Source organism: Heteronotia binoei, chromosome 3 (assembly GCF_032191835.1).
Source record: "Heteronotia binoei isolate CCM8104 ecotype False Entrance Well chromosome 3, APGP_CSIRO_Hbin_v1, whole genome shotgun sequence".
Classification (NCBI taxonomy): domain Eukaryota; kingdom Metazoa; phylum Chordata; class Lepidosauria; order Squamata; family Gekkonidae; genus Heteronotia; species Heteronotia binoei.
Genome location: NC_083225.1, coordinates 22,876,859 through 22,892,733, shown reverse-complemented (window position 1 = coordinate 22,892,733; position 15,875 = coordinate 22,876,859). Strand labels below are relative to the sequence as shown.

Below are 15,875 nucleotides of genomic sequence, written 5' to 3'. Positions count from 1 at the left end.
AGCACACCTCTGATGTAGCCAATCCTCCTGGAGCTCACAGTAGGCCCTGTACTAAGAGCCTTGTAAACTCTTGAAGGATTGGCTACATAAGAGGGGTGTGGCCTAATACACAAAGGAGTTTCTGCTACAGAAAAGGCCTGCCGTTAGACCGTGTGGGCGTGCCGTGGCTGTGTGGAAGAGGGGGCTGGGCTAGAGGAGCCACGCGTCTCATCCTGCAGGGCTGCTCTTCTGTTCCGAGGAGTGGCCAACACAGTTCTCTAGTGTGGAAACGCTCTTCTCTTGCTCCCGGAGAACTGAAAATCATGGAAGTGAAACCTTGGCCTGAATTCTGTTGAGCTGCTCACAAGCCAGAAGGCTGCCTTGCCAGAGGGAGGCCAGTGCGGTTCAGGCCTTCTTTGGGGCTTTGCAACAGATCCTTAAACCAGAGCAGAGGTGGTTCTTTTTCAGGCATCCTTGATGGAAAGCTTCATTAATGATTCCTCGAGCCTGACCAGATTACCTCACTTTCCCCTCGTCACACTGCCTTCCCTCCACCCCTTCACTCTCTCCTTTATTAACCCCCCTCCCTTGGTCCTCCACAGAGAGGTGCTTTCAGCCAGCAGCAGCCTTAAGAACACATGCAGACCCCCCCCCCCAAACACACACACACACACACACAGGGTCTTTGAAGCCGCTCAGGTCTCAGGCTTCAGTTCAAAGGTTGCTTTGTATGTCCCTCCCAAGCCGGCTGGTGTGTGGGATGAGGCTTGCAGGCCCGCTGACATCAGACACACCCGGCTGGTCAGGGCAGGGGCTGGCCTTGCCCTGTTGCCAAGGAGAGCTGGTCTGGGGGCTGCCCAGAAGAGCCCTGGGGGCCATTATGGAGCAACTGGGCTGCTGGGTGGACTGTAGCCTGGGCTGGCTAGCTGAGAGCGAGGTGTTTGCTGCTGGCTGAGTCAGAGCACCCTCCCGAAGTCCAAGGCAAAGGCGCCCTGACCCACGCTCATGCTGTTTCCCCCAGGATTCCTGGGGCTTGTTTTTCTTTTGAGAACAATGAGTCCAAGGCCTTTCCTGATGACAGATGATAGGTGTTCATGAGCAGCTCGTTCAGCATGTGGTGCTGGGGAAGCAAAAGCATTTAGTTTTGTGTGGGCTTGTTAGAACAATGGTCTCTCCCTGTGCAAAGCAACTATTGAACTGGGCTGCCAAGAAAGCACGTGGCACTCCTGGGCAGGGGTCAAAGTCCCCGTGAACACTAAAGGAGGCATGTGGCAGGAGAGAAATCTCTATGAAATTACTTCAAGGTGATTTTTAATATATATTTCTGGAAACCACTTGATGTCAGCAACCACGTGCTTTAAAAATGTAACTTATTGTCATTCTGTGACTTGGTGCAGCCACCTAAAATAGAAACCAGGAAGCTTTGCCCTATCCAGTACAAGGGTTGCTATGGGTAACCGGAGGGACCCTCAAAGAGCAGGTCACTAAAGAGAGAGCCAATGAGAAGGCACTTTGGCCAGGGCTTTGGAGGCCGTGGCTGTTTGGTTAAAGGAGTCAACTAAAATTAAACCCATCAGAGATGGCGGCCCTGTGCCTGAGCCGCGGGGGATGGAGTGTTACTGACACCAGTGCCAATGGTAAAGAGCTTGGGTATGGTTTTGGATGCTTCCCTTTCAGTGGAGGCCCAAATCACAAACGTTGCCAGATCAGCCTTTTAGCACCTTCAGCAGGTCAAGTAGTTGATTCCTTATCGCTCTCCTCACGACTTAGCCACAGTGATCCATGCAGTGGTCACCTCCAGACTGGACTACAGTAACTCATTCTACATGGGGCTGCCCTTGAGATTGACCCAGAAACTTCGGCTGGTCCAAGTGCAGCAGGCGGCATGTGTCCTTACTGGGACGCCGTTAAGAGCCCACGTCCAACCAGTGCTCCGCCAGCTGCACTGGCTCATGGCTGAGTCCTAGGTCAAGTGCAAGGGAACGGTGCTAACCTTCAAAGCCTTGTGCAGTCTGGGACCAGCAGATCTGCAGGACTCTCTCTTCCCACTACATACCTTGAAGAGCTTTCTGCTCAATGGGTCGATATCTTCTGGTGATCGCCAGCCCAAAAGACTTCTGCTTAGCCCCAACCAGAACTGGAGCCTTTTCAGTTCTGGCACCAGCCTGGTGGAACACTCTCCTGAGGGCAAAACTTATTGCAGTTCCGCCAGACCTGTAAAACGGAGTCCCCCCCCCCCCCCGAGGCTATGGAAATCTAGCTATATTGGCCTCAGCACTATCTACCCTGCACTATTTGTTCCGCTGTTTTCTCACCACCACTGCCTAGACTCAATTTACCTTCTAAGGGCACACGTACAGAAAGCTTCATGGGGAGCAGTTGTTAACTTATGCCTGACTACTATCTATGAGTTAGTATTAGCTGATGTTTATATAGGTTTTAGTGTTCGCAGAGTGGTAAAGCTGCAGTCCTGCAGTCCTAAGCTCTGCTCATGACCTGAATTTGATCCTGGCGAAAGCTGAGTTCAGGTAGCCGGCTCAAGGCTGACTCAGCCTTCCATCCTTCCGAGGTTAGTAAAATGAGTACCCAGCTTGCTGGGAGTAAAGTGTAAATGACTGGGGAAGGCAATGGCAAACCACCCCACAAAAAGTCTGCCATGAAAATGTTGTAATGTGATGTCACTCCAGAGTCGGAAAATACTGGTGCTTGCACAGGGGACTACCTTTTTAAAAAAACATACCCATGTTTGAATTGTTTGATCCTTGTTGTCACCTGCCCTGAGCCCTGCAGCACAGGGGAGGGAGGGCTAGAAACCTAATTAATGAATTGAGGAATGCATTCAGCCTCTTCTCTAAAGTGAGTTTCAGGATAAGAAAATCAACTTACTTTCCACCATTTGGACCACAGGCATCTGTTTACCCTCCCTCCAATAGACGACTTCCAGTATTTGGGGAAGAAAATTTTGCACGCACACCCCAAACACACCAGGCAAAAAAATAAAATGTCATGGCAAAGGTTCTTTAAAGGAGAACCTAGGGAGTAGAATAACCCTGCCACCTTTGGGCAGCCGTAAACCCACCCACCCACCCACCACCCACCCCGCCACCCATAGCTAAAGATAAAAAGGAGATGGGAGCATTCCTTTGTCTAAGCCTAGAAGTGATATTGCAGTTGTCCTGTCTCACCTGCAAAGGCCTGCAGCACCTCTTGTTCACCGCAGAGTTTGTGTTGTGGGCTGCAGGAAATGCATCCATTGGTCCAACCTGCTGGGGATGGGATGAAAGTGGCAGCAGGGGGGGACCAGCCAACCCCCCCTCTCTCCCTTCACCCTCTCCCGCCTTGGCCAGGACAATGCACAACCCCCATCCCAAGGAGGAGGAGGGGCATGGACATGGAGAGGGGGTCACGCTAGCCCACACATTCAAATTCATTCCTGGAAGGGGAGCTGAGAGAAAATGGGCTAAGCATGGGTATAGCCAGGTGCCCCTTCAATTTTTTAAAAGCCCCCAACCTTAGCAAATCCTGGCTATGCCCCTGGTAGTGCCGCTTCAAGTTACTTTGAGCTTCACCCCAGAGACAAGTGGGACGTACACGTGTGCTGTCCAGTCACCCCTGTCTTATGGCAACTGCAGCGAGGGGCTCTCAAGGCTTGTGAGAGGCAGAGGTGGTGGTGGACCGTGGCCTTCCTCTGCAGGGCCTCCCTCGCTGGTCCTCCATCCAAGTAACGACCCTGCTTAGCTTCTGAGATATGATGAGGTCAGGCTTTACTTTCCCTTCTGAGAAAGACATACCAGTAAGAAATCTATTGGATTTTCACATCTGAGGACAGGCCTCTGTCAGATTCTGCGCAGCTCTCATCAACTCAGCCTCTTTGCTGTTTGTCAAATAAGGTATTTATTGGAAGTGATACACAGTCACAGCAAAAGATTTCTTGTTAGAACTGTCCACTTCTGGTAGGGTCAGATATTTATACACAATACATAGCAATTAATAACATCAGCAGGCCTAGGCATGCAAAGGAAAAAGCAGCAAAAGCATTTGAAATATTGTTCATCCAACACCCCCCCCCCCCAGTTGCTAGGTGTCTTTTTACTAAAAGCAAAACTCAGAGCTCTTCTCCCAGCTGTTCTTAACTGATAAGTTCCAAGGTCAGAGAAAAGGGAGGCTGCGGTTCTCTTGTGAACTTGCTGGGCACTATAGGCATTCCTTAAGATTACGTGTGTTGAAGGTCAAACAAAGCAAAATCGTATCACGTGTGTCTGAAATCAAAAAGCAGAATTGGCATTCAAATAGTGTAAGATCATCGGCAAGAAACAGGCCATATTTTGTACCACAGGATCAGAGACATTCTCATTTTGAATCGGTTATTTCCCTTGAGAGAAAGATGGAGAGTGTGAAATTCCAGTTGTCCGCATGTAGCACTGCTCATTGTGCCCCATTTCATCATTTGACGAAGTGTGCATGCACACAGAAGCTGACATTCTGAATAAAACTTTGTTGGTCTTAAAGGTGCTACTGGACTCCTGCTTTGCTCTGTTGCTTCAAACCAACATGGCTGCCCACCTGTAGTTTGTAGGTGATTCCTTTGCTGTTGCTGAGATAAAAAATCAAAAAGATGTCTGGTTTCCCCTGTATTGCAGTAGCCATGACTTTGCTATAAAGGTAAAGGTAGTCCCCTGTGCAAGCACCAGTCATTTCCAACTCTGGGGTGACGTCGCATCAAAATGTTTTCATGGCAGAAGGTTCTTTCTACCATAAGTGGTGGACTTGTGAAAGGGCCAAAATGTTTTGGCAACTGATTCAGCAAGAGGTTTCTAAGATTTTGGGATATGAATTCAATAAAGTGGCAGAGACTTTTCTGCTGGGATTACAAATGGAAAAATTTCCAAAAGAAGACAGAAGTTTAATATGGTACTTGCTCTCAGCTGCTAGGACATTGTATGTGCAGCTGTGGAAGCAAGAAAAAATACCAGAGAAATGGGATTGGATTATAAAAGTTATGTCATGGAGTGAAATGGACAAGTTAACAAGAAAATTAAGAGACTATGATTTGGAACTTTTTAAGCTGGAGTGGAAGAAGTTCAGAAGATACGTAGAAAAAGAGTGGAAAATAAAAGGACATTGGGCAATCTTTGATAATGATTAAGTTTTTTTAAAAATAAGAATATAACTTTTGGGGGTTTTTTTAACAGTTAAGGGTACCTTTAATATTTGTTTCCTTTAAGTAAATAACACTGGCGGGGGTCAAGTAACGGGGGGAGGGGTGGGGGAAAAGTAAGATATGGGGTAGAAAATTTTTTTCTTTTTCTTTAAGTTTTTATAAGTTGTAGATATAGTTTTGCTACCATATGTTACTAATAAAAATTGTTTATTCAAAAAAAGTATGTTTTCATGGCAGACTTCTTACGGGGTGGTTTGCCATTGCCTTCCCCTGTCATCTCCACTTTCCCAAAGGCTGAGTCAACCTTGAGCCGGTTACCTGAACCCAGCTTCCACTAGGATTAAACTGCAGACCTTGGACTGTGCCATGGGGCTCCAGACTTTGCTCTATTTTCCCTGCAAAAGGCTGAAGGGTTTTTTCTTTCACAGTTAAGTCCGTTTTAACTTCAGCCCCCTTCCCTTGATTTATTGGGGGGAGGGGGAGGAAGGTTTTTCCAAGTCTTGCATTTGTCCCCCCCCCCCTCCAGTTTGAGGATTTGGCTGGATAATGAGCAGAGCCGAGTCTTCAAAGGATCTACAGCAGTTTGTTTCACATGAAAGACTTGGCAGGCGGGTGGAGAATGCCCGTCCTTCGGAGGTGGGGGTGGGAGGGGCTGGGAGGCAGGGGAGGGGGGGGCGGCTGTGCATCCTCCATTGGCCAGGCCTGTGTCCTCCATCCTCCGAGCAGTCGGCTTCGGATTGGCCTCGGAAGGACCCTTTGCTGCCTTCCTTGGTAAAATGCTCAGGCCTTCCTTGGAGAGTCTCAAAACCTCTTGTCTCCGGCATTCTTCTGCCATGTGATTTTGCGACTAGGAATGAGCTCATATGTATTCAAAATGATTTCTCATGAATCTGTTCGGTTTTGCTTCCTGCGATGCCCTGGAAGCATGAAAGCAGCACACCCTTCTAGAAGGGGATGGGGTTGTTGTCTCCTTACAGGGTGTGGGAGGCAAGGGGGGCGGTCCCTTCTGGGAGCTTCTCGTTCCTGGACAGACGTGCAGTTCTTCTCAAAGAGTCCTGGAGACCTGGCAGGCAGGTTTTAAGTGCTTCCGTCAATGTTTCATTTTTCTCTTAAGGGCATAGCATGGGCTTGCAGGAAGACGGCGCCTGAAGCAGGAATCACAGACCTCAACACACACACGTAAATCCATTGGCACAGGGTGTCAGGTTCTGAAAGGGCATTCATGGTCTTCCAGTGTGGCACAAACTGGGGGAATCGGGGCTCTCCATGTTTTCCGTCTCTCTCTCTCTCAAATTCTCCCAATTTCTGTTTACCAGTTTTACGGGGGGGGGGGGGTGTTCTGCAATTAAAACAGCTCAAGAGAGCAAGTCCTTCCTTTTGAAGATTTCTGAGCATGCGTGAAGTTGCTTTTTCGTTCTCTGTATGGCCAACGTTTAGCTGCAAGTGTTGCTCCCTTTTGGCTCCCAAATCTTTCCGCGTTGCAGACAGGCTCGATTGTGCTGCCTGAGCAAACACAGCTTCACAGCCCAAACTGGAAGGAGTTCTGATGGAAGGTCTTGCCTGTCCGGTCTAGCCAGCCTTTGTCTTCCGGAGAGGGGTGTTGCTCCCCTTCCTTTCTGCTCTGTTGGCGACTTTGGCACAAGGAGGGCCCTTCCGGGGACTGGCTTTGGGGCTGGTGGCTTTTATGTTCTCCCCTTTTCGTTCACTCTGTATATTTTTCTTCTTTCCAAGGGGCTCTGTGCAAATCGGGTAAGCCCTCCCTTAATGACGCCCAGGACCCAAGCTCAGCTGAGGGGGGGGGGGGCAATCTCAGAGGATAAGCAGTTTTGTCATGTCTTGGTTTGTTTTGGCACTGGGTTTTGTGAGTCAGGCTCCACTGCTAAAAAATCTGACCCAGTGCCTAGAAGAGCCTCCCCCAGTGTAAAATGCTGTGTTCAGCAGGGAAGAACAAGTTGGGATCAGCATCTTTTACTCAGTGATTCAGCAGAGTAAGTGCAAGACAATGCTAGCAGGCAAACCTCAGGCCATGGCCTGAATCTGTACAGAGACTCCAGTCTGCTCCCCACCCAGAGGTCCGTTCAGACCGGCCCAGTAGCCCCCTGGAGGTGGTGCAAGGCAACCAGACCCGCCAGACTGTGGGTGCTCCAATCCTGGTGCCTCCTGTTCTCAGGGACGAAGCTCGCCAAGGCTCTGCTGTTTCGGGCGAGGACCTAACGCCCAGGAATTGTGCTGGTCTTTAAGGTGCCAGAATCCTCTCTGGGGTTTGGGCTTTTGCAGCCCCTGTGGTTTCTCAGGTGACAAAATCAGACAACAATGGTTTGTATGCTTGAAAGGGAGGGTTGCCACATCCCAAGGAGGGTCCCCCCAGTTTGGGGGGCTCCAGTCCCCCCCCCCCCAGCCAGCTGGCCCGTTGGGGAAATCTAGTGTCCAGATCACATGATATGATGGTATCGCTTTACTCTGCTCTGGGAAGACCTCTCCTGGAGTATTGTGTTCAGTTTTGGGCACCACTTTTTAAGAAGGATATAGACAAGCTGGATCGGGTCCAGAGGAGGGCGACGAAGATGGTGAGGGGTCTGGAGACCAAGTCCTATGAGGAAAGGTTGAAGGAGCTGGGGATGTTTAGCCTGGAGAAGAGGCGGCTGAGAGGTGATAGGATCGCCATCTTCAAGTACTTGAAGGGCTGTCATCTAGAGGATGGCGTGGAATTGTTTTCTGTGGCCCCGGACGGTAGGACCAGAAACAGTGGGTTGAAATTAAATCAAAAGAGGATGAGGAGGGAGGGGCCTCTTGTTTGGCTGGGATCGTTGTGTGTTGGGTGGCTGGTCCCTTTGTGGGCCATGGGACCCTACCCCCTCTTGTGTGCATCCAGTGAGCCCCCAGAGCAGACCCTCTCCCATCCCCACCGTTGGGGGACGAGTGAGCCCCTCCTTGTGCTCCTGATCTAGGAGGGGGCTGCTGTCTTCCCCGGCCCCACATTTCCCAGGGGCAGCAGCGACTGGTGCAGAGCCTAGAAGTCCTCACAGATTAGCAGAGTCAGGACAACAGTGGCGATAAAGGAAGACTCGAGACATCCAGGGTGCTTCTCTTGACCTGAATGTTTTCCAGACTGCAGACCAACATTGCTGCCCTCAAAAAGAAATAAAAACATTTAGCATCCGGGATCTTTCTAGAAGCTACGGAGCGTTGCCTCCCCAAGTCTGATTCCCAGAAGCCTTCTCAGCTGTGGTTTTGGTTTATGCCATCATGTGTAAGGAGTGCAGAACTGTCCCATCTCTTCCTTAAGAACACCGCCCATAAACATAAATCAAAGAACTTTGATTCTGCATTAATAGGAACATTAATTAGTTTCCTGTCCTGTTAGTAGCCAACTGAAAACCTGAGAAGCAGCAAAGAAATTGAGCAGCAAAATACATGCAAGTGGGCAGCCGGGTTGGTCTGAAGGAATAGCACAAAGGAGGAGTCCTGTGGCATCTTGAAGTCCACTGAAGTGCTATTCAGAATGTCAGCTTTTGTGTGCATGCACATGTCTTCAGATGAGGAATGAGGTACTGTCCTCTGGGAGGAGAACCTCTTTTGTCCTTTCCTTCCCAAAGGCCGGCAGCTGAGAGGGACTTCCGCCCGAAAGCATCATTCCAGACACATTCCGTTTGCTGGAGTGGAATGGTGGCATGCCCACCACGTGTCTTGCAACCCAGAAACTGCCCTCCCTGTGAGTGTGTTGTTGTAACCCCCCTCCCTCCCTCCCTCCCTCTCTCTCTTTCTTCCAGATGATGCCAGCCCTGGTAGGGAGAGTGTGGTGCCTGAAGGCCCCAATGCGGACTCCGAAGATCATGCTGGGAAGCTCTGGGGTAAGCCAAGAGGCATCTTCTCACCACCGCTCTCCTTCTGCTACTCACTCTCTCTCTCTCTCTCTCTCTCTCTCTCTCTCTCTCTCTCTCTCTCTCTCTTCGTGTGCAGTTTTACACAGAGGAGTCTGTCTTTCTGATTTTTAGAGTATTGGAAAAATATTTAAAAGAATTCAAAGTAAATTGCTTCGTTTTTTCCTGTATGCTCTCTGTCTCCCTACCGCTCTGCCCTTTCCAGCCTGGAAGCAGTCTTCATGAGTGGTCTTCTGGGTTGTGACTGGGGGGGGCAGTTGCGGGGATCCTGGTTGAGGGTGGTCACTGCTAAGGAAGGGACCTTTGTTTGAATGGCCCCAGCAGCAGCCAGCTCGGCCGTGGGGTTCCCCTGCGACTGACATAAAACAAGAAAGGGGGGGGGACACTCCCAGGAGTTTTATTTCTAGTGACACTCAAAATTCTGCAATTTTTCCATTGGAAGGTTTTTTTCCCTTAAGTCCTTGGGGAAAATAGGAGGAAGAAGCCACCCCCCCTTTCTCCCCCTGGGCCTTTGCACCTCTGCCCCTTGCCTGTCCACTGCCCAGCAGCAGCCCTCCGAAATGCCCGTTTTTGTGTGTTCAGGCAGGTGGGCACCAAAGTCCCACGTGGGCTTGGATGTGGCCAGGAAGGGAGGAACCGCCCTCAAGGCTGAGCTGTGGGCCCGACCACAGAGGGTCAGGATCACCGTGTGACCTCTGACCTGCCTGCCTCACTAGCCTGCCTCTGCTTGGTGGGCAGCTTCAGGGCTGCAGGAATGACCAAAGGCCACGGGGGGGGGGGGGGGGCAGGAGGGTGGAGCTTGCCTTGTGGAAACCCCCTTCTGAGCACCCTCCTGGGGATGACGCTGGCCCTGAGCAGGTTTCCCCCTGCAGCGCAGGGCTGCGAAGATACAGCTTTGCTTGGTGTCTCTTGGATTTGGATCGAGCTCATGGAACCTGCCCCCTCTCCATTCCACACCTGAGTGGGCAGCACTCTTGGGCTTTGGACCCTTTTGGCAGCCTGTTATGGGGCCCGTGATCACCCAGGATGCCTGGGGAACGTGGGCAGAAGGTCTTCCGGATTGAAGTTGATGGAAATGGGGGGGGGGGAGGTTTACTGAAGGCTGAGGAGCAGCCCAACTTAAAAACACCCCCCTCCCCAGTTAGTGTGCTGATAAGGCATCTCCATCCTCTTTCTTGTCAGCTCCATTAATGCCAGTGGGGTTTTGGTGTCCACGCCTTGGCATTTGCACAGCTCATGCCTGGGCAGGCCTCTGCTCCTCGTGGCTGAAGCCGGGCTCCTCCGTGGCTTCCCCTGCCCGGGACTCCTCTCTTTCCAGGAGAGGAGCCATTTCCACCCCAGTCCCTCCAGAGTGAGCTCCGGTATCACGCTTGTCACTCCAGCTGTCTCTAGGAGGTCCCTCCCATTCATTGGGTTACACATGAAAGGCCCGGAGCAGAGAGCAAAGCATTTCTGTGCTGTTGCACAAGAAAGGAAGGGAAATAAAATATCCTGATGTGGCTGAGGCCCAGAATGTGCAGGGGGGGGGGGGGAATGCAAAAATCTGAAAGGATGGTGTCCACGGGGGAAGTGCTTGAGCTGCATTCCTCCACCGAAGGTATTTTAAAAGTGGGGTCTGGGTGTGAGAATAGACTGTGAGAGGCTGTGAGAAGCAGGAAGGGAGTGAGGGAGGAGGGAAGGTCCTGTAGCAACAGTGACAAAGATCCTTTCCCGCTTCTGTGTCTTGCCTTGGGAAGGGGCAACAGCAGCTATGTGTTGTTTCCCAGGAGGATTCAGTGGGCAGGCCAGAGACGGGGAAGAACACTTGGGGGAGAAGTGCAGCGCCCCCGCCCCCCCCAATCCTGCCACCAAGGACATTTGCCCACCTGCTTGGAAGATCTGTACATTAATGGAAACTGGTGAACCCGGAATGCAGCATTTCACATTGGGGGGGGGGGAGTGGAAATCTGTCACATGAGGCAGTGCCTTCCCTGGGGAGGAGCCACGGGTGAGGACTAGCCTCCACGTAAAAAGGCCTGGCCCTTGGTTGAACCCCCCTCCTCTTTTGGTCATAAATGATGAACACAGACAGGTGTAGGTGGCCAGGGGTAGTGTAGAAAAAATTGAGGACTCGCTTGTGAGGCTGATAGAGGAGTCACCACTAAGAAGCCCCTATTATATCTCATTCAGTACTTTACACAGTGAATGGGTGGCGCTTAATGCAGGCCTCGTGTGACAGTTGAGTGGGTGGGTGGGGGCTCTGATGCTCTTTAAGATACGTGGGACTTAAAGACCAGATGAGAGTTGTCTCCCCGCGGCCTCTTTCCACCTGCGAGCCTGAAGCATCCCACATCACACAACACACTGCACTTTCAGAAAGAGGCCTAGTGACGGTTAGTAACGAAAAGCAATTAGTATTAAGTGGAATCCAAATAGGCTACATGTACTATGCACTTATTAATGAACAAGGCTAATATGACCCGGGCAATAATGTCAACAATCCCAACGTCAGTCAGAGAACAGCAAATCCTCCAGTGGAGCATTGTGTGTGTGTGGGGGGGGGGGGGCTTGTTCCGGACACTGTCAGTGTCAGAAAGGGAGGGGACCCACTCCAAGGGCCCTGCTCTGGTTCCAGAGGATCTGCTCCACACCACCTCTGGTGGTTTCCCCTTCCCTTTATTGTTACAGTCCTCTGATCAAAGGTCTGGAGCACACGCAATACAAATACACCATAGAATACAGACAATGAACACTAAAAGGCAGGCCAGCGAATTAAAAGCCACCACAAGAGCTAAAAATCTGGCAAAAGAAGGCGTTGTTTCTGGATCGGTGTCTGCCAAGAGAGAGGAGATTATGCAGGATTCAGTAGGCAGCTGACATTTACTCAGGATAGTTGTAATCCGGAGGTTTCTGAATGACATCCATGGATCGCCTAAGAGGGCCCAAACCAGGAAAGTGGAGGTTTGTGGGTGTTTGTGAGGCCACAGGCAGGAAGGGCGGGGTAGAAATTTAATCCTGCTTCCTAAGGAACCACAAGGCCTCATGAACTTTTCGGTTTCCAGAACCAGTTCCTGGTTGGTTGGTTTATGAGTTGAGGGGAGCTTCCATGGAGGGTGGCATCCTAAATGCCTCCTCTGCACTCTCTGCCGTGGCAGGACTCAGCAAGTGAAAGGAAGGCGTTTAAAGAGACCCACAAAACAAACAAACTGCTGCAAAAAAAATACAGCAGTTCATGGGTGGCTCACAAACAGTGTGATTGCCCGAATTGTAGTTTGTGGACCAACGAACCGGCCTGGTTCGTCACGAACTTCCTTTGTGCCCATGGCTGCTGGGAGCTCTGCAGTTGGCAGGACATTCAGTCGGCCCAGCATGAAAGGTGGCCTCTGGTCAGGAGGTGAAGGAGGCTGAAATGCCAGGGGAGGGTCGAAGCGGGGGAGCCTTATGGTGGAACTCCAGCAGGCAGGCCTTCAACAGGCCTCTGCGCTGGCACAGCCCAGCTCAACAACCCTTTTTCTGACCAACCTGACAACTTTAGGAACGCCCATGTCCCTGGGTGCAAACAGGAGATAAACCAAGAAATTAATCAAGTTCCCACACACTTTCCCTTCAATGACACATTTTCCTTTTCAGTGCCCGCAGTATTGGGCACTGAAAAGGGGACCCTCAGTCTTGAGTTGAAGGCACTGCACTAGCGCTGATCAGCACACAATCCCAGCCACACAGCTTGATACACCCACTCGCTGGTCATCATAGAAACTGACCAAGTAGGCGGTCAGTCTTGACACAGGCCCCGAGAAGGACCTGCGGGATCAACTCAGCATTAAAAACCACTGGAGAGCCAGTTGGTGTGGAGAGCCAGTTTGGTGTTGGAGAGCCAGTTTGGTGTAGTGGTTAAGTGTGTGGACTCTTATCTGGGAGAACCGGGTTTGATTCCCCACTCCTTCACTTGCACCTGCTGGAATGGCCTTGGGTCAGCCATAGCTCTGGCAGAGGTTGTCCTTGAAAGGGCAGCTGCTGTGAGAGCCCTCTCCAGCCCCACCCACCTCACAGGGTGTCTGTTGTGGGGGAGGAATATATAGGAGATTGTAAGCCGCTCTGAGACTCTGTCCTTGAAAGGGCAGCTGCTGGGAGAGCCCTCTCCAGCCCCACCCACCTCACAGGGTGTTTGTTGTCACAAGGTTTCTTGTGTTGTCTCTCACTTCTCTTTGTCTTCACTCATCATTGTTGTCAACCCCTCAGTTGTGTCCAACTCTTGACAATTCTGTGGGCCAACACTCTCCACGTTTTCTGATCTTGCACTGCTTCTTTGAGTTGTTCCACGCGCAGGCTGGTGTCAACCTTTATGGTGTCTCGCCACCGTGGTCTTTGGTGGCCTGGTTTCCTTTTGCTGCTAACCAATCCAAGCATAATTGCTTTTTCTAGTGAGTTCTTCCACATGACATGGCTGAAATAAGTCAGTCGCAGTTTTGTGATTTTCCTTTCCAATGGCATGTCTGGTTTTATGCACTCCAGTGCTCGCTTGTTTGCCACCTTCGCTGTCCAAGGAATGCGCAGGGCCCTTCTCCAGCACCACAGCTCAAAAGAGTCTGTTTTCCTTCTGTCTTGCTTCTTCATGGTCCAGCTTTTGCAACCACTGGTTGCAATCACACAGCACCACTAATCTGCATTTGGTTGCTAGACTGATGTCCTTGCTCTTCCATATTAGATTCATACCGCCCATACAACCTGCCTTTTCCATCCAACCCCAACCCCAACCCCCCCCCCCCAAAAAAATCCCAGCTCTTCAGTTTCTCCCAGGGGGAGCTGCACTCCTCCTTCAGAAGGGTCTGGGAAGGATCAGTATCGGGGTTCTGCTCAAGGGGCTTCCAGGGGGGGAGGGAGAGACCCATTTGGGACCTGAGGGAGCTGCATGAGGAGTTTCTACTGGTCAGAAGAGTTCAGGATGATCTCTCCATATCTGTTCTAACTCTTTTACAACCTGAAGTGCAGTCTGTGATGCTGGAGCCCACTGATGGTCACTTTCCTATCAAAATGAAATTTATTTATTTTATTACTTTAAGTTTCTACCCCGCCCTCTCCGCAAGCGGACTCAGGGCGGCTGACAACATTCATATTCACAAGTTAAAACCAATAAAACATAATTACGATTTAAGATTTTAAAAACATTTTGTGGTGCTGTATCACTACAATATAAGCAAGTTCTTCTTTTCTGACGGTGATCACCTAGTACTCTATATGATGTTGGGCGGCAGTTCTCTCCCGGTTAGATATCAAAGGCCTGTTGGAACAATTCGGTCTTACAGGCCCTGCGGAAAGTGGAAAGATCCCGCAGGGCCCTTATGGCCTCCGGGAGAGCATTCCACAATTCTGGTGCTGCCACCGAGAAGGCCCTAGCTCGCGTCGAACGCAACCTAGCCTCCTTTGGCCCAGGGATGGACAATAGATTTTTTGTCCCTGGACGTAGTGCTGTCTGGGGAACATGTGGAGAAAGGTGTGAAACACAGTTCCAGAAGAGTCCTCTGGTTTTAACATCTTTTCTCCCACGTGAGTACTAATCTTTTGTCTGGCAACCACAGACAGGGTTTTTACAAAAGTGGTATCAGCAGTCACAGGCCATCTAAGAAAAAAGGGGTACCTGGACAGTTGGCTTTTAATCTCACTTCTCACTTCCGATTCACTGGAGTCTGCGTTGTGCATGATGTACTCATGTTCCTTTGGCCCCACTCAAGGGAATGGCCATCCAGGTGGCAACAACTCTGTGATTTAAGCAAACACAGGGGCATGGCCTCCCAATCCCTGTGCCAAATGGCCACCATGAAAAGTATTATTATGCTGGTACATTTCCATAGATCCAAGAGGGCAGCCATATTGGTCGGAAGCAGTTGAACAAAGCAGGAGTCAAGTCGCACCTTTAAGACCAACTGAGTTTTATTAAGAACATAAGCTTTCGTGTGCTCTCTAAGCACACTTCATCAGGCGAGGGGATCAGGTATTGTGGGCTGAAATATATGCAGTTTGTTGTTTAAGAGCGGTCACATGATACAACAGTGTGGCTTGGCCATTTGGTCTGGATAGCCATAAAAGGTAATAAAGCTCCCTGCATTTCCAGTCACTGGACAATACAACCTGTTCACACTGCAGTCCCCAAAATCACCCCTGCAGCAGCTTCTCTCAGCAGGTCCCCATGAATGGGAAATCCAGCCAGCCAGCCAGCAAATGGAGTCTCCCCTCTACAGACTGGAAACGCCTCCTGCTCCCCCCCCCCCGGCAGCTGAAGATCCCAATCCACCGGGGATGGTTTTCTTATTGTGCGGCCTGGGAGCAGGTTCTGTGCCTTCCCCCCTCCCTCTGACACCTCGTTTCCTCTGCAAGGAGAAGGAAGAACAGCCCCCCCCCCTTCAGCCCCGACCAAACGAGTTCGCCTCACTCCGCTCCGTGTCACAGGGCCAATATTACAGGTCCCTCCTGAGCCGGCCCTCTCTTCCGAGGGCTGCTTGGTCACCCCAGCACAGCCAGCCGGTACTTCATGGCAGGGCTCACTCAGGTCTAACCCGAGTTCTCTCTCATCCTGCTAAGAGAGTGTTGCTGAGTGCCGGAAAAACCATCTCTTGGCTCCCCTCGGCTACATGTTCAGCTGCCTCCTGCTCCCAGTTCAAGAAGGCTGATGCTTTGCCACAGGAAAGTCCACTTGTTGGTTCTCTCAGCACTCCATGGGCACAGTGTGGGCAGGCCTGGATTTGCCAGGAGAAGTCCAAAATTGGTCTGAAGTCTCAGTCAGTTCCCTCGTTCTCACACCTGGTTCCACAGGGGAGCCTTCCCTTTGTATTGGCTAAACTCAGGCGAAACCTTCCGAACTTATGGCAACATGTTTTCTC

General features: G+C 50.9%; 1 protein-coding gene across 1 annotated transcript in view; it reads left to right on the top strand.

Annotated features, from left to right (window-relative positions):
• Positions 1-15,875, top strand: part of FGFRL1 (fibroblast growth factor receptor like 1) — a 101,561-nt gene that overhangs the window by 70,371 nt on the left and 15,315 nt on the right. The window contains exon 2 of the mRNA XM_060233580.1: positions 8,911-8,991. Within this exon, the coding sequence (XP_060089563.1) occupies positions 8,911-8,991 (81 nt within the window). The remainder of the gene's footprint in view (positions 1-8,910; positions 8,992-15,875) is intronic.